At 42.1% G+C, this 24,868-nt stretch overlaps 2 protein-coding genes across 8 annotated transcripts in view; both read left to right on the top strand.

The window, feature by feature from the left end:
• Positions 1 to 4,001, top strand: part of GOLGA4 (golgin A4) — a 104,776-nt gene extending 100,775 nt beyond the window's left edge. For 4 of the 5 annotated variants that reach the window (XM_075125644.1, XM_048839005.2, XM_075125641.1 and 1 more), the window contains 2 exons: positions 1,100 to 1,164; positions 3,250 to 4,001. In XM_075125644.1, coding sequence (XP_074981745.1) covers positions 1,100 to 1,129 — 30 coding nt within the window. In that variant the 3' untranslated portion in view covers positions 1,130 to 1,164; positions 3,250 to 4,001. The remainder of the gene's footprint in view (positions 1 to 1,099; positions 1,165 to 3,249) is intronic. The other variant, XM_075125643.1, reaches the window with a different exon arrangement.
• A 9,593-nt stretch (positions 4,002 to 13,594) lies between these two features.
• Positions 13,595 to 24,868, top strand: part of ITGA9 (integrin subunit alpha 9) — a 310,728-nt gene continuing 299,454 nt past the window's right edge. Inside the window, exon 1 of one of the 3 annotated variants that reach the window (XM_048839011.2) lies at positions 13,595 to 13,719. Coding sequence is in view for 2 of the 3 variants with exons in the window: in XM_048839010.2 (XP_048694967.1) it covers positions 24,620 to 24,798 (179 nt within the window). In the remaining variant the exon portion in view is untranslated. Of the gene's footprint in view, positions 13,720 to 24,292; positions 24,799 to 24,868 lie in introns of those variants that run through there. The other 2 variants (XM_048839010.2, XM_048839009.2) reach the window with 2 other exon arrangements.

The raw sequence follows: 24,868 nt of genomic DNA, 5'->3' as shown, positions 1-24,868 counted from the left end.
GAAGCAAACTTTAAAAAAATCTTCAGTTACTGTTAACATAGAGTTGAACACAACAAGCAAAATTATAGATTTTTGTTAGAAGGGGTGTTAAAGGTGTTTTGTTTGAAGGAAACTATAATGTAAAAGCAACATTGGTATTGATAAGTATTCTAGTCCAGACATAGCTCTTGGCCAGTCCATCCCAATCTCCAAATATTTATTGAAACTCGTAAAACAAAAAGAGTGTAACTTCCTCTCCCAGCTCAGCAGTCCTTGCACTGAAAGTGTCTGTACCCTGTTGTCTGAAATGATTAGCACCATGCTTGTCTTCAAAGGTAATTTAATCAAATATTAAAAGAAATAACTCTTACCTTTTTAACCACCTCCCAAGCCTTCAAAATTAAACATTTCTAACCAGTTTATTCTTTTTATTAGCTTATTACTCTGCCTGGAGTAGCACCTATTTAGATATTTACTCAACTTTTTGATGTACTTGTGTGTAAGAGATAAACAGATTTAGGCTGCTGGGATTAGACTAAACTATCCAAGCATATTATTATTAATAATCAGTTGATGTAGGGCTTCTCCCTGTTTCATAATAGAGTGGTGGTGGTATTTGAAAAACATTTATTAAACACTTAAATTTCCTTTCTAGTGGTATAAATTGTCTAAATTAGAGCATCAATGTACATTTTTAAAACAAGTCTGGAATCCTTTGATTCGTCTGATAAGGAAAAATCTGATCTTCCTATTAACTTTTGCCTGAAATATTTACAGATTATAAAAGTGTAAATTGTCAACTTGTTTTATTTCAGTAGCAAAACTCATTTACACTGTAGTAAGTTAAGGATGCTTCTCAGTTTTATTTACCATTTTAGTGCCTGATCTTTTCCTTACCTATACAATGGGCATATATCTTAGAGTTTCTCCTGAAACTTTTTATAAACAAATCACAGATAAATTGACTTGGGATATTGACCTTGGTACATTAGTATTTACTTCAGTGTTGTTTCTTTCTAATCCTCTCAGCCTCATATGTAAGCACAAGATGTCCACTGAGCTCAAATTTGTGCTATTAATAAAATATTCCAATAAGGTGTTTTTCTTCCTGGCTTTGTAGTTTACCTCACCTCGCAGTGGTATCTTCTGAATATTCCCATCAGTCTGTGCTTAGTTAGCATGTGGGTGAGTGAAGCCTAATATGTGTATTGTGTTTTATTTGAAGGTCAAATCTATAGCATGCGATTAATTATCCTTCTACTAGATTTTTATTTCTCTCCTCCCTGGTTTTGTTCATAATTACGGAATGCTCTTTGCATGACAAGCTCGTAATATACCCCTAAACTAACTGTTTATCTTATTTTGCTTTACAAAGTTAAGTTTGTAAGAAGTAAGCCTCAGTTTCAAGATTAATATATTTTCTGATCAGAGGATAGTTTGCATCTTTTCAGATACTGATTCAGAGCTGTACAAACCTCAGATATGTCAAAAGGGAGTAGAAAAAGATTCTTAATCAAATAGCCTGTAATATAAAATATATTTAACTTGGCTTTATTCTATTTGTGCTTTTATCATTTTCTGGGCTTCTTACTTGAATAAGCAAATAGGTAAGTCAAATTACTGGAATATGCTCACTTACTTTGGTGCTTAAAATGGATCCATATGCCATATAAAATTCAAAAGGATTCCTAATTTAATAAAATACTTAAAATGAAATATTGCATACATAGGCCCTGATCCAGTAAGGCACTTAAGCTTGTGCTTAACTTCAAGTTGGCTTCAAATTAGACTTCAAACCTACTTAAAGTTCAGCACGTACTTTAGTATTTTGCTGCTTCATGGGTTGGTGGTAACGAGATGACAAAGCAAAGAGGGGGAGGAAAGACCTTTTTGATTGGGGATGTCACAATATTTGTTATTACAGAATTTGTTACAAATTAGTTTGGCTTCATTAATGAACCTGTGCGCAAATAGCTCTCGTGTTAGAGACCAAGTGGTTGGGTTGGTTTACAATGAAAAGGGTGCATCAGACTACTCAAGGTAAAAATTAAAACAATAATGTTCCACAGTAATAGGACATGAAGGTAAATAGTCACAACTTTCTACATAATCTAATCTGATTAGCACTCTGATTTAAAATGTATAATATTTCAAAACAAATTCTGTGGGACATGCTGAGCTTGCTTTAATTTTTTTTTCTCTGTTAAAACTTAAACCAGACACAACTTAAGTGCAGAATATATCTTTGAGTTCTATAAAGAGGGAAATCTGTTCCTCTCTACCGGTCCTTAAAGTTTCTACTCTTATCCTTATTTCATCCTCTCTTAAATGTTGCATTCTACGCCCAGTTTTTTCTTCTGGTCCTTACTTTTCTGGGATATTAGCGTCAACTGACTTTTCCTTTGCCATGGCTGAAAATGGTTGAGGTGTCAGTATCGACAGGCTAAACCTACTTTCAACCCCGTTATAGAAAGCGTGCTTGAGATGTAATCCCTGTTACTTTCTGTTTTGTCCTTTCTATCAGTAAAACAGTTTTCAGCATCATTTAGGAGGAGCAAAGAAGGGGCTTGATGCTGACTATGGTGTCAGCAACAGGTCATTTTCCTAACGTAAATGAGGCCTGCACATGTAAATCTTATATAATCTAGTAAAATCTCATTGCAAGAGTAAATTGTGCAGTCCTCGTTTTTCAGAGCTTTAATGGCTTCTGACAGTTTATTGCCCCCCAAATATGACATTCTTGCTGCCAGGCAACTTATGATGAAGGTGATGCTGTCTGCATTGCAAATGTGAGGTGTACACTTCTTGATTAGGTAGAAGGGATTTATGTCCATGATTGGCCAAGGCAGGAATTGTTTTGAGGTGGGGTATTGTTACTTTCCTGTCATTTTAACTAGAGGTCTTGATAGGAAAGAAGGGGGAATAACATTTTGTCTCATTCTAAAACTCAGTTTTGTATTTTACTTAACTAGGCATGATGCTCAGATGCAGTATGTAGTTTCCAGTGGGTTCTTATCTTTTACTCATCTTCTCAGTTGTGTTGACTGAAATATACAGAAAGTGAATTACTTGCCCAAGATCACAGAATAAATCGAGTCATTCAGCCTGACCTCAAATCCAAGCTCCTTCTGTCTCCTGTTGCTTTTCTCCAGCAATCAGATTCAATTGCTCTCCTGATTTATTTATTTTAATACCAAAAGTGCTTGTAATTTTCTCTTCACAATGTAACATTCATTTATTTGCCTTTACTTTTTTTTTTTTCTTCCCTAGTCATGGCTACGACCATCTTGAAGAAATGGTGATAGTAAGGTCTTATGACAATGCTGCTTAGAAATACATGCATATCTCTGTTCTCCGTTGAGAATGGACAAGAGGAAAAACTATTATTCAGGGTCCCAAATGGAGCAGTAAGACTGAGGAAATCAACACACACTTTGGACCGTGAATATCGTTAAAACTGCCTTGAGAAGAGATGCTAATCAGTGGTAATCTGGTGAGGAGTCTTTTTTTCCCCCTCGTATTGAATACTGTCTTCTATTTTGTGTTAAAGGTTATTTTTTTAAAAGGGAGAAAAAAGACTGTAACCTAGAAAGACTTTGCCCCGCTCTTGTATCTCAGTACAGGTTTCACTGGGTGTTTTTAAGAGTTGAACTTAACAGGTTGTCTCTTCTATTTATTTCTGAGTTCTTGACTGACTGAATGAATTGTGCAATACATTTTTGGGTGGGTAGCAGTTAGTGGGTGATTCCTGGTGAATTAGGCCATTTGTTTGAATATTTTCTTCCAATTTGATCTTTTGATTGTTTGCTAAAGGCCATTTCTTTAAGCTTTTGCTTACAATAAATCCAAATTTTAGTACCTCATGTATTTACTCTTAGCTTTTGTACTTATATTTTCTGGAGAAGAAATACACTACTGTAAATTGTAAATAGTTAATACATAACTGTATCATATGCTGATCTGTGACTGGCAATGCTAATCTGGCAGGAGCTGAGATGAAATAAAGTTTTATTTACTATACAGTTTTGGAATTGCGTGTATTTTTTATACTATACATATTTTTGTAATGAGGAGCAACTCTGTTCTTGACCACCGACAAGACTCTAAGGCAACATTTGCTTGGAATGTTTACAACCTAAGGCCGTGATCCTTCAAAGACTCACTTAACTTCAGGCATGTAAGTAATTAATGGGGCCACTCCAATGCATAAGTCTTTGGAGGATCATAGCATCAATGACAGACATAGAAAACATGATGAACTGGAAAGCAAGAGAGTCACTTGGTATATTTTGTTATACCCATAGGGTTATTGGAATGCAAAAAGGAGCTTGATCCTCTAAACCCTCATCCAAGTATCCCCATATGGGTAAAGATCAATTGTTCTCTGTTTATAGGGGTATCAGGCACAGTACGGTAGATCCGGATGAAGGTAAAACTTAACACCCACACTTCCCCATCCCAAGTGCTTATAGTTGTGGGAATAATTCTCATCTGTAATCTGCCAATTAGTTTCTCTCTGCTAGTATTACCTCTAATGTTCCATGCACATAGATAACTTCAGATTTTTATTTGTTTATTAGTTAACTGCCACTATAAGATGCATACCATTTTACTTGCCAAAGCACTATTTGCTCCATGGCCCAAGATGGGACAATCCTCAGTCCTGTACCAACAATGGGTAAGAGCTGATTGCTTGTGATGCATCAAGACTACAAAAAAAGAGATTTAAACCATACTTGACAGCTGCCATGTAGAATGCCAGCAATACAAGATGCACATTGGAAGCCCTGTTAGACTGACATATCAGACCTTATATAAGGTAAAGTTATTTTCTAAAAACTTAGTTTTTTTACTTTCCCTTCAAGACTTCTATAGCTGGACACACAATAATTAAAGAATTCTGATGTTACACCTAGAGTAAACCAATAATTTTGTATACTGCCTAAAATATTTCTAAAACACATCATACAGCACCTACCACTGTGGGTCCTGCTCCATGGCTGCAGCTCCTTGGCACTATCATAATAGAAATAACATACAGAATAAATGATGGTGTAGAAGGAGGATTTTAATGGCATCAGTTTGGGGTGGTCTCGTAGCTTCATCGTTCCTGAGTAATGCGGAAAATGTGTAATTCTCACGCTCACGGGTGGGACGCAATGCATGCTTTCCAACATAAGCAACGTAGTGCAGTAGTTCAGGGCAGAAAATGAAAAGTGGCTTTTTTTCACATTGGGGGAATTTTTATAGGGCAGAATGTAATTACCCACAGTTGGAATTAAGCCCAAATCCTTTGAATATTAAATAATTCTGTGGGAAAATACTATGAGATCTTTAATGACCCCAACTGATCAGAGGATCTGTTTTAATCTCATCTGAGAGTCTGACATTAGAAATGTAGATGCATACCTTACCTATGAAATAAAAACCTAGAATACACTGACACATTTCCACATTACAAACAAATGAAGGGGAGAGAAGATCAGTACCTCATTGGTTTGGTTTTGACAAGTGACTTTTCAGGGTTAAACAAAACATTTAAATACATCCTTGCAATGTTTTCTGGAGTTGAGTAGTCCTTTTTAATAGCCTTGAAAGATATTACTGAGGATTCTTATTCAACTAAAGAAATCGGTGGCAAAATGTTTGCAGGTAGAAGGAGACCCTGTTATGGGGTGTTTAGTTGCAAGAAATGCTCTTTGCATTCAGTTCATCTTCAAAATTTTGTACGCTAGTGCAATTAAGAAAACAGCAGAGATCATTCCATAGAGTTCAGTATTGTAGTGCTCTTTAGATAGTTAGTGATGTCCAGAAGAGATCTTGAATCCTTCTCTTTTGATCCTGATCAATCAAACATGATATGAATAGAAGAGAGCATTTCAATGTTGCTTGCTGTGATAAAGCTCTGGTACTCAAACACCCAATGGCAAATATCTCCAACTCTTCTGTTACCAATAGACTCTCTGACTACACTGCTGCTTCCCTTTGTTCTTTATGAGCTTTTTCTTCTTTGACTGTATCTGATACGCTTGATACTTTCTCACAGAAACTCTTTTAGTAGTTTCTCTCTTAAGAGTCTTTTTTGGCTTTCTCTACTGTATGTTCTGCATTGTGTATGGGAATCTTGTTCCCCAGAATACTGGCTGATGTTCATCAGCAACCTTGAATAGATTTCAGATTTGTACGTGTGGATCTGTAGAATGTATGTTCTATTCTTTCTTGGCTGGCCTTCTAAGGGTTTGTATAATTTTGCTATCAATACCATTACAAAAAGTTTAAAATACACAATTCAAGCTTAGGTTTCCATATAAGGTATAAATGTTATGCCATGGGAAATTAAATGCATTAACAGCCTATTACCCTGACACTGAAGTTTATAACCACTTGTATTTTCCAGTGTCTTGTCTCATTCTTCACCATCTGGACATTTTTCATGAGGCTTTGATCACTTCCCCCCCTTCTCACAAGATACTACATTAGGGCTGTTATGACTCGAGTGCAGTAAACTGAACTGAAATTGATAGTCAATATACTATTGAAACAACATTACTACAGCTTGGAGTGAATAAATTAATTCTTTTTTTTTCTAACCTCTGTTGTCATCACATCTTAAGTGATCTTATTTTTTAAAAAGTGTATTATATGGTTACCATCCAGCTTTCTTAATTATTTACAGCGGAAACAAAAATGCTCCCAAAAGTCACTATTTTTGAAAAGCTTAAAAAAAGTTCTATAAATTCTTCACTCGTCATACAGATATTTCTTAACGTAATGGTGATAGAAATGGTGTTAAGCACAAGACTCTGATACAGTTTGAGTTTATAACAAAACTCAAGAAAATTACTTCCAGAACTTAATAAAAGAATGTATAAACATGGAATTATTTTAGAGTTTAAAAAAGAAAAATGTCTACGGAGCATGAGCGTGGAAAAAGAGTGTTTCACCTTAAATGTGGTGGCTTTTGTATTTCTTAGAGCATACTAAAATACTGCTAGTAATTCCAATACAGATATAAACTACCTTGGAATAATGGATGATGGAGGAGAAGGGAGGAAAAGAGTGGTGGCTGTGGGAACCGGTAGAGTATGAAGACTTTCCTCTCTGGGTTATAGGTTCTAAACCAGACCTGGTCAGTGAGGACCAAAAATCACTGCCATCTGGCTGTGACGTATGAAATGAGTTGATTGTCTCTCTTCAATTCCTAGTCAGCTGATGTCCCCATCACAAAATCCACCACTACGCTTTACACTCATAACCAACGCGAGGGGGCAATGATCTCAGCAGAGAGACCAAGGCTTGAAGAGGCATGGAGACTGAGCTACCTCCATCTCTCTGGTCCTCCTCCTATAGGCTAGGGTTGAAGCATGTTGGCAGGGCTGTTTTGGAGAAGCCTTCACTGTTGGAGCAATATCTCTCTTTGTGGCTACATGACTTTATTCTCAAGTGCTTTTCACAAGCATTTAAATTCACTAAAATAAAACGGGCAAACAAGGTAGCATATACCCTATTTACCACTGGTTATATGTTGGCAGTTTTATAAGCACTAGAAAGGACTGTGTTATCACATCTAGAATGTCTACCCATTGTCTTCAAGAAAGATAGCTCTTGCATTGCCCAGCTTTGAATAGAAGCACTTAAAGGTGTTTTTTGTTTGTTTGTTTTTGACTAGGGCCAGGCAGTATATCTTTTACAGAGTAATCAAAACAGTCAAGCAAGAAGTATTTAGAAGCTTATAAAAGTCATTTTCTATGCACCAAAGTTAGCATACATTTGTGGTTTAAAACTTGCAGCTAATGACCTGAAGAAATTCTCTGCAGCTTTATATTGAACTTGCTGATCTTTCTCGCATTGATCTGCCGTTTCTGGAATGCAATAATTCATGGAGAAGCTCTGCTGAAATTTTAAAATTGAAAAATGAGCTTTTGAATGGGGAAGAAATGAGTTGGCTAAGTAGGAAGTATGTACAAAGGGAAATAGAAGTCAGTATAAAAGTTTCATATCATGGCTGATCTATGAAAGAACTATGCAGAAAAATTTCTTCCCACACAGACTGAAATTGCCATATTGTATTGCATCAGACCTGTGGTCTATCCATTCTAATAGCCTGACTCTGACAATGGCCTTTACCAGGTGCATCAGCAAGAAATCTTGCAGCGTGCAATTATAAAATAAGCAACCTCTTGGGGAAGTTTCCTCCCAATTCCTTCCAGTCTGGTTTATGCCCAGAAGTGAGTTATTAAAAATAGTATCCTATCTAATGTAATTGTTGGTACTTTGGTCTGTTTACATGTCTAATCCTCTTTTTGAATCCTACCAAATTCTTGCTGTCGGTGATGTCTTGTGGCAAGTTGTTCCACAGATTAATTATAAGATTAAAAGCAAGGATTCTTTCTCCTACTACTTGACGTAAAATTCCTCTTTTCGCTTCAAATAGAACTATTCCTAGGATTGTGATGTCTTACTGAATTAGAGCAATTAAGTAGATGCAGATATTGTTCCTAAGCAAGCACAGGAGGAAGTATACCACCCAGGACAGTAAATACAATATCTGCAATAGAATATACTGTCATTGTAGGTGGTTAGTGCTTCACATGTGTAGTAACGTGCCCTTAAAATAATGGAAGGCATCGGCCCTCCCCATAGTGTAGGCTGGGATCAGAGACCAAAGGTGGCACTATATGGAGAGTGCGAGAGGGGAGTACATTGAAATTGCTATGTAGAAAGGTCTTCTCCGAGTAGTGTCCCTATGGGTGCTCCATGTTAGGATGTGAGTATGCCCAGGCAGTCTTGATGGGAGACTTTTGGCAGAAATGTCCATAGGTCCACACCTGCACCCTAGACACCGTCATGCTCCAGTACTAGGGCATACAGGGACAGGCAGAGCTGCCGCCACTCCAGTTCCTTCTCAGCTGCCTATAGCTTGCGACAGTGTCTCGCAGCGTTTACTAGCTAGCCTCACCTCTAAAATGTCTGTCTCCTTTCAGTATTTTTCTCTTATTTTTGTTTAGCATAATTTGTACTTTTGAATAGGTTCTCCCCCATCCCCTCCCCGACCTTCCTTTTGCCTGATTGAGGCTTTTGAGCCTCAAACACAGGTTATGCCCAAGACACTAGGCTTCAAACTCTGCCAGACCAGCAATAGGTCTTTCCCTGCAGCGATGGACATGCAAGCTGCTTCAGGGAGTCTCGCATCTGATGGACAATTGAGGGAGGACAAGCTCAAACTCCTGTTAATGGCGCACATGCTGAGACCTGTGGGGTCCGAGTCTATCGGTTGCTGCTGGAAGAAAAAACAATTGTATATACAATATTGCATGTATATTATTTGACATATTTATAGCTACTTTCAGTGGAAGATTCCTAAGGCACTTAACTATATGTACAGCTCTAATGATATTCAGTTAGCTGTGAGGAAGGGGAAACAACTAATAGACAAATGATATACTGCACCACAGCATAGAAGGCAAGTTTGTGACCAGCGAGACAAACGTAGGTAGGTTTAGAACCTGTAACTTAGAGACAAGAAACTCTGTAGCTTATCAATCCTCTAAACCACCACACATTTCCTCCTCAATCAACCCTTATTCCAAGGTAACACAATAGCATAACCACAGGTTACTTCGTAACCAGTCCTATGGGGAAATTTTCATTCTCTTCCAAGCTCTGCTCCTCATGGGTTGGTGCTGCATAGAGCTCAGCAATCCAGAGAGGTAAGTCCTCACTTCAAATTTCTGCAGATGCTTGCTGCTCATCCCAAGTCTTGAGAACATTTGAATGTTTAAAAAAAAAAAACAAAAACCACACACGCCAAAACGTAAGCCTGGAAATTCCAGTGTACCTGAGTCAGGAAACTAAAGTCTGATCCAACTCTGACCTCGGAACAGGAGTTGATGTTCCAAGTTAGAAGCGGCAGTTTTAGCATCAGTATTCTGAGTAGAATTGCACGTGGGACATTATGGTTGTCTTAAAGCTCTTCTGGATTAAGGCCTGTCTTTGAATGATTTTGTGCATGGCCTAGGACAGTGGGAGTCTGGGACCCTGTTCCTAGGCACTACTGTAATATAAATGTTGTAGTAATACTTTTAAAGACAGCTGGAAGGAATAGTTTCTAGTGGAAACCCTGGATGGTCTGTCCCTTTTGTGGAAGTGGGGGGGGAAAGGGAATTTGGATGCAGGCCTCTTAGTTTTCTCTGAAATGAGCAAGAGTCTGGCTAAACCTAACTGTCCTAATGTGAGACTTAAGGCAGGGCCTAGGCAAGTGGGAAAGAATTCATAGAATCATAGAATATCAGGGTTGGAAGGGACCTCAGGAGGTCATCTAGTCCAACCCCCTGCTCAAAGCAGGACCAATCCCCACTTTTTGCCCCAGATCCCAAATGGATTGAATTCACAACCCTGGGTTTAGCAGGCTAATGCTCAAACCACTGAGCTATCTCTCCCCCCCATTGTAAGAGAGGTTGTTTTGACCTTGTGTTAGATAAGAATGGAATGCAGACTATAGCAGAAATTGCTGAGAAAAATCAGATGTCAGGAAGGAATATGTATAAACAAAATGTAGCTGTTGATCATTACATTATAATTAATATTACATTACATTATGTAACAAAAAGTATAAATGCTTGCCCTAATTGTTTATATAGAAGAGACCTGTCTAGACAGGGTGAATCCCAGTCAGTGTGCACTCTCTCCTTGCAATTGCTTGAGAATAAAGACTGTCTCTGACTTGCTGCAACCAACCTAAGAGTGAAGGCTGTGTTTCTTCCACACTTTCCTCAAACTATAGGACACCAAGTAGGATTTCACGGCACTCCTTCTGGAGCCTTTTAAAGCTGTCCTTTTCCAGGCAGAGGATATACTTATCAATGGGAAGCTCACCTGCTGCAGTGCTAGTCCCTTTGGCCTTGTCTATACCGACTTCGGTCTTTAAGTATTCTTCTATTGCAGAGCCAATTGCTCAGCTCCACTGGAGGGGTAGCGTGACTGTAATCTCTACTATAGAGAAGGTTCCAGTGGCCACTAGTGTTCTACCACTATATCATTTAGACTTTGAGCAGAGTTAAAGAACATGGTTGTCCTTGTCTTCTCTAGAACTCCTACCATTGTTACCACTGGTGGAGTCGCAAAGGTGAGAAACTTTAAGAAATACTCAGAATAGACACAGCCTTCCATTTCTGGGAGCAGGAAATTGGGAGCTAAAATTGAACTTAAACCTCCTGCGTGGTGGTGCAGAGTCTTTGTGGAACAAGTGGTCAGCCTAGAATTCTCCCTTGGGACCCAAATGGTCTCGTCTCAGTGAGGGCGCTGAAGCCCCAGGCATTCGACCATTGACTTTCCATTCTGCATGCATTTATAGATAACTGTGATGATGTGTGGGTTTTCCCTTGTTATGTTGCATGTGAGTCTTACTGGTTTGCATGAACACTGGATGTGCCTCAGTTTCCTTGTGTGCTGCATCAATACCTTGGTGGTGGAAATAGGGGTGACTTTGGCTGAGACCTTTGGGGCAGGTGAGGCTTCAGCTGCCTGCACATATGCTATGACCAGTGCCCTTCGTAACCTGAGAGCCAGGAGGGAGATGCAACCAGGTGGCTACCAGGTGACTCTTTGCCCAGGAAGCGAGACAGACGCGGAGGAGCAATGGGAATGTCTGAGGTAGGGTCACTGGAAGCTGGCAGTCTGTTTGGAGGGACTGGAAGGAGGAGAGTCCAGGGCTTCTGGGCCAGGACTCCCCAAGATGGACTTGGCTGAAAGTCACTGATTTCTGTGAGAGGCGCTGCATTCGTTTTTCAACTGGCCTTGGCTCACTAACTGAGCTGTCCACTGGGTGAAGATGGGAGCTGTTCCTCCCATCAGGTGTTCCCTATTCAGAGTAATTGGGAACACTGCCCAGGCCCTGGAGGGAGAGGTCAGATACATGCTGGCTTTAGGGGTATTCAGCCATCCACCAGCCTTGGGGCCTCTCCCCGTGGTGTTGGTTCCCAGGAAAGATGAGTAGATCCGATTCTGTGTAGCCTATCAGAAGCTCAATGCCATCACCATGTCTGGTGCCTCCCCCATGCCTAGGCCTGATGAGATCCCAGACAAGTTGGGGGGGACTCGGTATCTCATGACCAGGGATCTCACCAAAGGCTACTTACTGGCAGGTACCTTTGGATCCAGATGCCAGATTGAAACCTGCTTTTGTCACCCCTTTGGGGCTGTACAGATTCCTGGTCCTACCTTTCTGCCTCAAGGAGCTGCTGGTCACCTGCCAGCGCCAGGTCGATCAGTTACTGAGGGGGATGGAGAATTTTACAGGTTGTTAGCCAGACCTGGGAGGACCATGTGTCCCAGGTGAAGAGGGGGCTGAGTCGCCTCCAGGCTTCAGGGCTGACTAAAAGCTGGGAAGTGCAAGGTGAGGATGGCAGAGGTATCATACTTGGGCCACAAGGTGGGGAGTGACTGCCTAAAGCCAGAGCTGGCTAAGGTGGAGGCGATCAAAGACTGGCCTGCTCCCCAGACTAAGAAACAGTCCCAGGCCTTTATTGGGATGGCAGGGCACTACCGGATTTTTGTGCCCCACGTTAGCCCTGTGTCAGCTCCCATCACTGAGCTATGCAAGAAGTGTAAGCCAGACAAGCTGGTCTGGACTGGGTAGTGCCAGAGGGCTCTCTGCACGCTGAAGGAGGATCTAGTCAAGGGCCCAGTTCTGGTAAACCCAGACTTTGACAAGCCCTTTATGATGTTCACCGATGCCTCAGACACAGGGCTGGGCGTGGTGCCGATGCGCACTGATGCAAAGCAGGAGAAACCCCCCATCATGTACCTGAGCAGGAAGCTGCTGCACTGGGAGCAGAGCTATGCGGCCAGAGAGAAGGAATGCTTGGCCCTGGGGTGGGCTCTCAAAAGGCTGCAGCTGGATCCTTTTGAGTACCACTTCACTGTGTGCACTGACCACTCGCCCTGCCATGGCTGCACCAGATGCAAGGGCCCTGTATCAAGCTCCTGAGGTGGACTCTGTCCTCCAGGAGTATGAGATCCAAGTGGTCCATGTTAAGGGGAGTGCAAATGTTATAGCTGATGGTTTGTCCTGGAGAGGGGGGAGTAACCCCACTCAGTTTGGTCTCAAAGTGGGGAGAGATGTGACAAAGTGGGGATTTTCCCTTCTGTTGTATGTGACCCTTACTGTTGAGCATATGTGAGTTTTACTGTCTTGCATGAATACTGTGTGTGCCTCAGTTTCCCGGTGTGCTGCACCAATACCTTGGTGGTAGGAATAGGGGTTTGTGACTTTGGCTGAGACCTCTGGGGCAGGTGAGGCTGCTCCAGCTGCCTGCACATATGTTATGACCGGTGCCCTTTGTAACTTGAGACCCCCGAGGGGGATGCAACCAGGTGACTACCCAGGAAGTGAGATAAAGACAAGGAGGAGGAGCAACGGGGGTGTCTGAGGTTGAGTCGCTGGCAGTCTGCTTGGGGGGACTGGAAGAGTGGGAGTCCAGGGCTTCTGGCCCAGGACTCCCCAAGATGGACGTTGCTGAAAGTCACTGATTTCTGTGCTAACAAGTTCTGTCCTACGCTGTATTCCTGTTGACTAATAAACCTTCTGTTTTACCAGCTGGCTGAGAGTCACGTCTGACTGCGGAGTTCGGGTGCAAAGCCCTCTGGTTTCCCCAGGAGCCTGGGTGGACTTGCCGCAGGAAGCGCACGGTGTGGAAGAGGATGCTGAATGGTCCAAGGTCAGGTCCAGGAAGGTTGAAGGTGTGTAAGCTTCTTGCCCTGGTGACAGTATGCTCAGAGAGAGGAGGCATGCTCCCCCAGAGTCCTGACTGGCTTCATGTGGAATAGTTCCAGAGCATATCCCGGTGACTCCATGACAATAACATAGTCATTTCAGTTGGTGTTTTAAACACCATTTGAAATTCGGGTCTCTATTGTTTTATATTAAATGTTCTTTGCTCTTTCTCCTCTTTTGACTGTTCCCAGTGTTTGTGTCATTGTCGCACTAGAACAAACAGTTGCCCGAGGAGAGGATGGTATGCATAAAAGCCACAAAACACTGCTGCACGGCTGGGTGCTTCATACAGTGGGGAGAGACTGCTAAAGAGGGGAAAAGCATTAAGACATTATTGACTGAGTTTTAGGTTTAATGTAAAGGTTTGAGAGAGATGCTGACTAGGAGGAAGCTGGAGTTGGTCTTTACTTTAGATAAGCTTTTCTATTGACTACAAGCAGAAGTAAGTCAATGTATGTATTGTTATATACACCCTTCTGTGGGAGCTTGATGGTTTCCAGCCAGCCCCTGGCAGTTTCAGGAATGGAATTATAGTTAAGGAACTGAATAAACTTGGTAGACAAAAGGAGGTAAAAATAACTCGTGCTCTTTTGACAAGGTGAGAATTAACTCGTCATGTCAATGCTGTTACCAGCCAATCATGAACGTGGCAAAGTTTGTTTAATATCACATGTTGGGATGGACATGAGCCTAAACCAATTTTTCCTTTTTCCAGTGAAGTAATTAAACGCAACCCCTGGAAAATAGCTTCATGGACGTTGTTACTAACTGTGGCCCTGATTGTATGAGCTATTCTATGCAGAGGGCCCCTCCCTTCCATGCTCTATGAATTCACTGAAGGTGGTAGTGTGAAGTGTGGCTACCGTGCCATGGTCTGGGATATGCAACTTTATTAACCACGCACAAGGGATTGATTGCAGGCATATCCTTATTTGTCTAAACTGCAAAGTTTCTGGTTTGCTATAGCGTCAGTGATTGGGCTGGCGTTTGAGTCACTTTTGGTTCCCTGCACCTTGGTGTGACAGTCAGTGGCTGCATTGTGAAACCTTTGCTTTAAAAAACCTACCATTGCAGCTGCCATTTGGGAAATCTTCACAGAAGCAAGTGGAGGGTCAGAGGAGGCTCAGCTCTGTCTGGAATAGAGATGCTAAAAACATGTCACCTGAAATGGGCTGACAGTACTGTTGATTTTCAGTTTGCACTTTTTGGCTGATTAGTGCACAATTCCATGTTCTATTATCTTTAGAAAACCCAGGCATCTTCTGAATTCATATTTCAAAATTTTGTTCAGACTTAAGACAAATTTCCCCAGCATAATGTAAAAATGCAGTTTTAATTTCTGTGTGAAACTGGACATTATATGAAAGTTTCACAGAAGGCAAAATGGCTGGGCACACAAAATTGCGACCTTTACTCAAAAATATTTGTAATTTTCTTACACCACTAAGCTAGTCGTTGTTGTTTCCTCCCAGAACATTGCTTGACTCTCTGGGTAACTGAATTAAAATTGGAGGTGAGCTGGGAAAATAGAGGCTACAATTGGATTATAATCAATGCAGTTCAGTAGTACCCCAGAGAAATTGCGAAATGGTTGGATCTCAGAATCGATCCTAGGATCTATATTTCACACTGCCAGCGGTGTGACAACATCCCTCTTAAATTATAGTTGATAATATGTTTTGCACTTTTCCTAGTTCCCCTCACACTCTTTGCCTATATGTATTTTATCATGGGTATGGTGAATAGGGTATTCTGTGCTGGCATAACCTCATTGACTTTAATGGATTTACACCACTAGAGAATTTGCCTTTGGAGGTTTTCTTAGTGCTGTCATCAGTGACAATCTTCTCATCATACAGACTCTCAAATTCCATCTCCTTAACGCTTCTTCCTAAGCCTGATAATAATGCCTCTCTTGGCAATACCTTTCCCACATGCTGGCAGTAATAAATCCTAGAGAGTCTTACAGTTTCTGAACTACAGTGTATGTGTAGTATCCCACCAATTTAGACATACCATAGTAGGCAATTTAGGAGTAAATGGGTCACAACAGGATCCTATATGTTCCAAATTACTTAGTTAAGGAACCAAGCTTAGCATGCACATGCACAAAAACTGCAAAATGTATCATTTTTTGGTGGAGAACTGGCTTGACTGTTTCAGACTTGATAAATAGGTTATTGTTCATCTGAACTTTTCACACAAGTATTGTATGATAGTTAACATGTGAAATAATAAACATTGCGTGGCTAGCTAATAAAAAGCAGATGTGATACAAATTCCCTGCAAAATGTTTGAAAGCCGTGTTGTAAATTGGATCTTTGGACAAGTGGCCCAAACTTGATCACCACTGTCTCTGGGTAATTAAGTTCGAACTAGAAGGTAGCTGGGAAAATAGAGGCTCTGGTTGGATCATGAATCAATGAAGCTAGGTAGTATCCAGGGTGACTGCAAAATGGTAGGATAACAGGATCCACCATATAATCTGTATTCTATATATGAATCTGTAGAGTGATTGCCCTTTACTTGTTGTTCTTTTGCTGTGGTGTACTGGAATAAAATAAACAGGTTTGGAATCACTGAATGACTAAGGGCCTGAACAATCCAACTGCCACTGAAGTCTTGTGGAATCCTTATTTCAGCTTCAACAGAATTGGATCAGGCCTTTTAGAGTTAAATACTTCTTAGATTTCAGGATTTAAACTAGAAGGAACTTTAGAAGTCAACTTTTTCCTTTTAAAAACCTAAATCAACTAGCTTTTGTCTTAAGCTGAGCCCACATTTACTGTCCTAGAAAGCCATGTGATGTATCAGCTTAAAAGCTGTGTAAGAAGAATACAAGCAGTATGTGATGGGGTGTCCATATCACACAGGACTGAGTGGAGAAGGCCAATTAACTCCAGAGGCTGCACCTGGAGCAGGAGCCAGGGATCAGGAAATTGATTAGGAACAGGCTCAGGCTATAAAGCCAGGTAGGGGGCTACAGACTAGGGGCTGCTGAGAAAGGGCAGTCACTTGCTGGGGAGAGAGGGGTGTATGGGGGCTCCTTGGAAAGGCTGCCGTCACTAGTCACTCCTTGGGAAAAGGGAGGAGGGTTTTTGGAGCTGGTACTCTCAGGGAGAGAAGGGGAACCAGAGTGGTGGGAAGGAGCAGTGAGGGTAAAGAAAGGAAGCCCAGAACTACTAAGCTGAGGGTCCTTACACTGTACTTCGGAGTAGAGAGTGGGTCTGGGTTCCCCTACCAACTGAGGGAGTGGCAATGGGATCATGGGTGGCGTGTAATGGAGGTGAGGGGAGGCTAAGCCTCCCCAAATCTCATGCCACTGGGAGGGCAGTAGTGGATTTGGGGCCACTGAAAAAAAATCTCCCCCCAACACAGCCCCGGGGCTAGAGGAGATCTTGCTCCCTGCTGCGGCCCCGGAGCTGCCACAGGGGCACAGACCTTTTCTGGTGTCAGGGCCACAGTGGAGTGGGGCTGGAGCCTGGGGTGTGTGGGAAGAGGCGGAATGGAGGCAGGGCTGTGGGGAAAGGGGCGGGGCCATTTGCAGGGCTGCAGACAGAAGGGGTGGAAAAGGGGAGGGGCATGGAGCTCCAGCCAGCGCAGGGAGTTCTGCCACGTTCCCAGCTGAGGCGGAAAGCTTGACCCACCCCGTGGTCCTGACTGATTTATTTGCTTGAACAATTTGCCCATTTCTGGTGAAGAGGTAATGGGTTAAAGGTGCCTTCTGTGTATGCTGATGACATGCAGCTCTGTCTCCATCTCATGTGATACAGGTGATACATTCAACAGACCTTACCCAGTGTCTGTTTAAAACTGAGACATGGATGAGAGCTAGCTAGTTATCTTACCAAATCGGTCAAGCAAGATTGAGATAGTGATAGCAAGTGAATTTGCTAAAGATTCAATCAGCCATTTTGAGTGTGTGTGTGTGTGTGTGTGTGAGAGAGAGAGAGAGATTTGTTACTTAAATTGGCAGTTTGGGGGGGTGGTTAGATTGCCGGTTGCTTTTCCACGATCATATAGTATCTGCGATCACGATGGCTTTTTTTCGCCTGCACTGGATCAGAAGTTTGCTAGCTTTCTTCTTGGATACAGATTTTTGCTACCATGATCTATGCTTTTGTCACTTCCAGATTAAACAGCTATGACATGATCTTCATGGGACTGTACCTTAAGTCATTTTGGAAACCGAAACTGGTGCTGAGTGAGGCAATTTGCTTGTTGAGCCAAGTAGCTTTCTGGGATCACATGACACCAATTCATCGGGATCTGCACTGGTTGCTTGTTGGTTTCCAGGCAGAGTTTTGAGGTCTTGGTTTTGACCTAACACGACCAGACTGATTTCAGACCTGCCTACTCAAGTTACAGCCTGTTTCCTTGTGCAGTACAACTGTAGTCATGATCAGTGGAGCTAGATTCCCCTTGTTCCCACTCTAGTTTAAAAAGAGATGGGTTTGCTGGCAGGTCATTGATTTGGGAATTAACTCTCTCCCACTTTGGTCTAATTGGAGATATATCCCAAAGCTGTTGACTTTCAAGCATGCACTAAGGCAGGCCCATTTGTTCGTGCCTCTGGGGAGGGCTGAGTTTAATGACAGATGAGGCAGGGGTGTCTCTGAGAAGGCAATGCTGAACTACAGGCTAGCTGATTTTTTTTTTTAAAACATGTATTTTTGGAATACATTGCTGGGTGGTTTGTTTTTTTAATAGATTTTTATCTGTAGAGCCTGGGATAGGCACTTAAATAATATAAATCAAAAATAAAGGGTTCTATTACAGTATATGACCAAATAAAAAATGTCTACTCAGATTGTAATGATAAAAGCTTTTTGATCAATTGATCCATGTGCTGTGGTAATGAGATTCAGTCAGCTATGAGTGCCTAAGTATCCGATACTGCTGATGTCAATGTGAAATCAAAATGTGCTGTGCTAGTTAGCGTTGCTATTGAAACCACTGCAAGTAAACAGAAGAGCAATTCAAGATAGATAAATGTTTCTCCCTTTTTATTTTTATATTTATATTTCTGACATTATACACATTTTGTATTTCCAATATGGTGTGTGAAAATGTACTCTGTGTTGTTTAAACATAATATACACAGACCCAAGTTAGGAATCAATTTGAATTCCAGGAGTTATTTTCCATTCGCAAGCCAGGGAGTATACGCAGGTACTATGGTTCCCAGTTCATTAAAGTATTTTAAGCACATGCTTATCTTTAGGCATGCCCTGAAGTCCTGCTAAAGTCAATGAGACTTAAGTATGTGCCCAAAGTTAAGTAGGTGCTAGATTAAGCACCTTGAGTAAGGATGGACTGCTGAATCAAGGTCTATTAAGTGAGTGCTGAAATGCAGGATCTGGATTCACTGAAGAAAGCTCTATTGAAGGAAAATAATACCTGATTGGGAGATCTTTTTTTACTTCATTCCAGCTGAGTTTTGGGTCTTACCGACGTGTAACAGACATTTTAGAAATAGAACAGTATGCTATAATGTGTAATATTGTAATTATACAGTTATGTAAGAGGGTGGCTGGCCTTTGGCTGAGCCAGGTCTGATTACAAGAGAAGCACTTTCCCTGAGGGGAAACAAGTGATTTAATATAAACAGCAGCAGGAAGAGGCAGGAGTGTGGCTGATTTGAGAGAACCAAGGCAGGACTAGAGGGCTGGGAACTCATGGCTTCAGGTAAAGAATATGGTTTGGGACTTTCTCAGGGCTTACTGCATCCCTTTCTAGGGCTGGTTTAATGCTAAATACAGTCAGAGTCCTCTGGAACGCTTACGAGGCCAGTAAGAGGGAGGCTACTAAAGGCAGGGCACTGCAGAGGCATCCCTGCCCACAAGGGGGGTGTTTGGATGGCAGCTACCCCTTTACAAGTTTCTTTTGGGCAGAAGTGGGCCCCAAGTCACAGTGTATCAAATTCACTCCTGTGCTGAAGGCCAGAGCAAGGCCTATCCACTACTTAAGTCCCACTTCAATTGTTCTTTAAAATTGTTTATTTAAGAATAATATACCTGGCTCATAAACTGGAGCTGATGTTGCAAAAGCAAGACTATTTAGAATAACAATTTTCAGATGCTTAAAAGGGGACAATTGATTTTCACCTATGAAAATTGCGGCTTTGAAAATATTGCCGAACGGTCAGATAAAAAAATAGAATTGTTTTTTATTGAAGGACTTTGAGGAAGAGTGGTTTGCTTAAATTACTGCCTCCTATGCTAGCTAAACATTTATCTTGACCCTCTCTTGAACCTAGAAAAAGCTTTTTGGATTCGAAATCCACATGGGAAAATCTGTGGTAGAGCTATACAAGGAAGATAAAGGCAAGCAGTCAAAAGAGCGAACATCAGGAAGTAACAGTACCAATAATGTGATAGTTTCTTACTCTCACGTTTGCTCCAGAGAATTAGCTGCAGTCAAATGGAACAACCACAACACAGTTAATAATATTATGTATTTATTTCTGGCTCTAGAAAGGTTAATGCAGGCACCCCATTAAATGTATGGTATTGAAACCTGAATTCCTTAATTATCTAAAACAATTGTTTTTATACCCCTGCAGTATGAAAAATGGGGAGGCCCCTGTAGACCGATGGGAACAATTTGTGAAGGTGTTAGTCACTTGGCTGCTGTGGTGCAGCGATTCTAGAGATCTCAATATCTCAGTTCGTGACAGAGCACCCCAAGGTGCTGCTGCTGATTTTCTGCTTGGCAAGTAGGATGCTGGAGGGAAGACCATTATCAGAGTTTAAATGTGACTAGCACCCTAGCTCTCTGATTGACATGATCGGAATGACTCTGCAAACATAGTTGTCATCCCCACTCACCTTAGCATATGTCTACGCTGTGGCTGGGAGGTGTGATTCTCACCCTGGGTGGACAGGCTTGTGCTAGCTCAGCTCGAGCTAGTGTGCGAAAAGTAGTAGTGTGGGCAGGGCAGCATTTGGTAGTGGCTTGGGCTAGTTACCCATGCTTGGGCCCAGGAGGTCGGGTGGGTGTAGGCTTGGACAGCTAGCTTGAGCAACCACCAGTGCCATAACATCAAACCTCCTATTTTTAGCACACTGACCCTGGTCTGGAAAATGTGCCTTAGGCTAAAGGAGATCAATGTAAAGTGAAGGTTTAAGGGGTGAATCAATCACAATGTATAATCACCCCTCTGAGGGAGTAGTAGATATCTGGTAGTAAGACATTCATTAATCTAGCAGAAATAGGCACAACAACTAATCTAGCAGACATAGACATAACCACTCGAATAAGGGAGACTTTAACTGGAAGTTGAAATTGGCCAAGTTCAAACTGAAAATAAAATTGCAAATGTTTAGGAGAGCTGAACAGAAGGGTATGACTAACCATTGAACAGACTGGTAAGGTAAATCTCCATATACTAAATTCTACCTCACTTTGCATGTTTAAATCAAGACTGGAGAAGATGCATCTAGCTCAATGACTTGTGGTAGAATTAAAGCAAAAGTGTCATACAGAGTAATTACGCTAGTTCTCTTTTTGTGGTTCATGGAATCACCACAAGGTTATAATTATAGCCTTGATTTACAGGTATGATTTACCTAATCTGCTTTTGTGTCTGTCCATATGTATATGGCAGTTAGGTAGGTACTTACGGATCTATAAACAAGAAAGTTTTCAGACAGAATAGGTCCAGATGAATGTAGATAAAGACAGAATCATAGAATATAAGGGTTGGAAGGGACCCCAGAAGGTCATCTAGTCCAATCCCCTGCTCGAAGCAGGACCAATTCCCAGTTAAATCATCCCAGCCAGGGCTTTGTCAAGCCTGACCTTAAAAACCTTAAAAACCATTCGGCCCCTAGTCTGTAGCAGTGCATTGGATTCTTCCGTCCTAAGTGCAGGACCCTGCACTTATCCTTATTGAACCTCATCAGATTTCTTTTGGCCCAATCCTCCAATTTGTCTAGGTCCTTCTGTATCCTATCCCTCCCCTCCAGCGTATCTACCACTCCTCCCAGTTTAGTATCATCTGCAAATTTGCTGAGAGTGCAATCTACACCATCCTCCAGATCATTTATGAAGATATTGAACAAAACTGGTTAAACCCAGCTCTACTAGTTTTATGATAAAGGTTTGGTGCATGTGCTCAAGGTGTTAAAATATGTATACCTTTTTCTTAGTCCTCACTTTTAGCTTTATACTCATTCAGTGATCCTATATTAGGTGTGCCTGCAGTAGTTAACATTTTAATTCATGGCAGGGTTTTTTCAGACTTCAGGTACAATATGAGTTTTCCTACCTCCTTTAAGAAAATGTCCTGACTTGGAGACACCGATTCTGATCATACTCCCACTGAAACCAATGGCAAAACTCCTGTCAACTTAGATGTTGCAGGATTAGGCCCAAGCCATGCAAGATCACAGCGCAAAAAAACAAGGGGGGGCGGAGCAGGGGTGGCTGGAAGTCAAGTGTCTAGACCATGTTCTGAATAAGTTTCCTTACCATGCAATGGGAGCTGATCTCTTTTATGGACTGACACACCTCCAATCATACCATTTTTAGAAGCACAAGCTCTCCTGTGAGCACTCTACATGGGACAGGCCAATGTTTTATTCACCTAATCCAGCCATTTAGCTTTTCTCTTTCCCATGGAAATGGTTATGTCCAACATTCTCTCCACAGTATTAGTGTGTCAGCTCCCATTTCCTCTAATTTGATTGGAGAGCTGTTTAGCCTCCTTCAGTAATCGGATAATTAATTGAAAAGCCCTGTTGCTTTCCTGCTTCAAAATGCAAAGAATTTGGCTTGGTGTTATTAATGGGATTGCATGTCGTCTGTGGAATTTGCCTGATCAGTGTATATTGACTTTCCTCCTCAACCAGATTACTTTTATCCATACTGGTTGCACAGTTCTGAAAGTCCTTTGACAATCTTTTCATTAAGTGGTTTGAATATAGTTGTTAATATAATCTAAATGAGCATGCTTTTTACTGAAAAATAATTTTTTTTCCTCTAACATTTTTAATAAGCTTTTAAAAACAGGGGTTTGATCATATGCTAAAGACTAGAGGTGTGGAAAAGTGTTCTACCCACCCTATTTGTTAAGCATTATGCTACTCACAAACAATATTAGAAAACATTCATTGTCTGTCATATCTTTGTCTTCATATACATGGAATACAAAATGTTTGTATCTATGAACATAATGTATTAAATTGCCATATGTCATTAATGAGGGCCTGCTTGACCTGCCATTGAATGGGCAAGACTCGCATTCTATTCAGCGAGACTTGGATCAGGCTCCACAAAATGAAGCCTGCCTCTCACAATGCAGCTAATGGCCCCCAATGAAGGGTGCAAAGAACAGTGGGGGAAGTTTAAAATGAGACAGGACTAATTTCTTAAAACATTTTTAGGCCCTCAGTTTTCTGACTCACTCTTTCTTTCTCATACCAATTCTTCACAGTTCTTCATGGGATCAGTCCAGCTGTGTGTGCGGGTGATTGATAGTTGTAAGCTTGAGTGTAAAATGAACAGTGGGAAAAGGTCTATGAATTGAAAAGAGGACACAGCTGAAGTGACTGACTTGAGCATGAAGAGGAAGTCGGACAGATTGGCATGCAGGTGTAAGGATCTGGACAGAATTGATATAAACATGGTATAATACACCAGAAGTTTGCCAATCCAAATAACATAATATCTAGAGAAGAGGGCCACATTGTTAGGCGGAAAGCTATTAACATGTACAATCGGGGAGCTGATAGTGTAGAGGGAGGTGGTTTTTCCATGGCTGCTTTCTACAGATAAACTGCTGCAGAATGAATGCTGCTGCTACTGAAGTACCGCTGGCAGTGGGCTTGTCACAGGAATGGAAGCTAGGAATTCTGATTTTCGAATTCCAGCTTTGCCACTGATTCCCTCTATTGTGTTTGCAAAAAGAAAAGGAGTACTTGTGGCACCCTTCGAGACTAACAAATTTGACTAAACCGACTAACACGGCTGCTACTCTGAAATCTGTGGTGTTTGCAAGTCACCTAGCTGCTTGTTGCTTCAGTTCCCCTCTTTGTAAAACCGAGTGAATGTGTCCGCCTCACAGGAATGTTGAGCGAATAGGTCTATCTGAAGATTAAACGTGCTTTAGAATTGTGAAATATTGTTGTTAATGAAACAATTGAGAGAGGGAGGAAGAAACCCGGCTGTTGAGTGTAATTCCTGGATAGGGAGAATTACAACATGTTTTGGGCGCTGAGGACTGAAGTAAATAGTGCATCTTGATGTTCAGAACAAGTGATAATGCATACTCCAGAAATACAGAAGGAGCAGTGGGAAATGATTCCCTGAAGGGGAAGCTTTTGAGCACCAAGGAAAAAAGGGTGTGTGTAAGGGGAAAACGAAGGGCGGGGGGAGAATTTCCGTGGGTCCCCTCACCAAGGGGATCCATCCCCTTAGCTCGCGAAGATGCTACGTTGCTGAGGGAACGAGCCCGGGCTGCGGCCGCTAGAGGGCGCCGCCGCTGTAGTTTTGAGGCCGCCGCTGTCCCAGGCAGGGGAGCGCTGCTTCCACTCCCTGCGCCCCGGGGATTGGAGCGAACTGGAGCTTCTCTGCGAGGCGGCCACAAAAGTCCCTGGCCGCTGCAGGACTGAGTCAGAATCCCTGGCTGCAGCCCCCCAGCCCCCTCTGCTGCAGGCTTCAGCCGGACCGGGCGGGCTGCGGGGCGCTTTCCGGAGCTCCTGGGACTCCACGGGCTGGGGCTGGATTTTTTTTTTTGGTGTAGGCTCGTTTCAACTCCAGTTTAACACCCCGGGCTGCCTGCAGTGAGGGGGGGGCGGGCGCTGGATTTCCCCAGGACAGAGGCGCTCCCCGGCACACGCACTCCCCGCCCTGTCCCGCAGGATGCCTGGACCCCAGTGGAAGCTCAAGCGGAGTTGGTTTAAAGTGCTGGTGGGCTTGCTAGCAGTGGCCTTGGCTTATTCCTACAACGTGGACCTGGATCACCCCGTGGTCTACCAGGGGCCCAATGGCTCTTTCTTTGGATACTCGGTGCTGGAGCATTACTACGATAATACCCGCTGGTGAGTAGGGCAGAGGGGCTGGCTCTGTGGCGGGGAGCTGCTGCTGCGGCTTGAGCTGCACGTGAAGGTG

Source organism: Caretta caretta, chromosome 2, assembly GCF_965140235.1.
Source record: "Caretta caretta isolate rCarCar2 chromosome 2, rCarCar1.hap1, whole genome shotgun sequence".
Taxonomy (NCBI): domain Eukaryota; kingdom Metazoa; phylum Chordata; order Testudines; family Cheloniidae; genus Caretta; species Caretta caretta.
The sequence above is the reverse complement of the archived record's forward strand: the minus strand, read 5'-3'. Positions and strand labels throughout refer to the sequence as shown.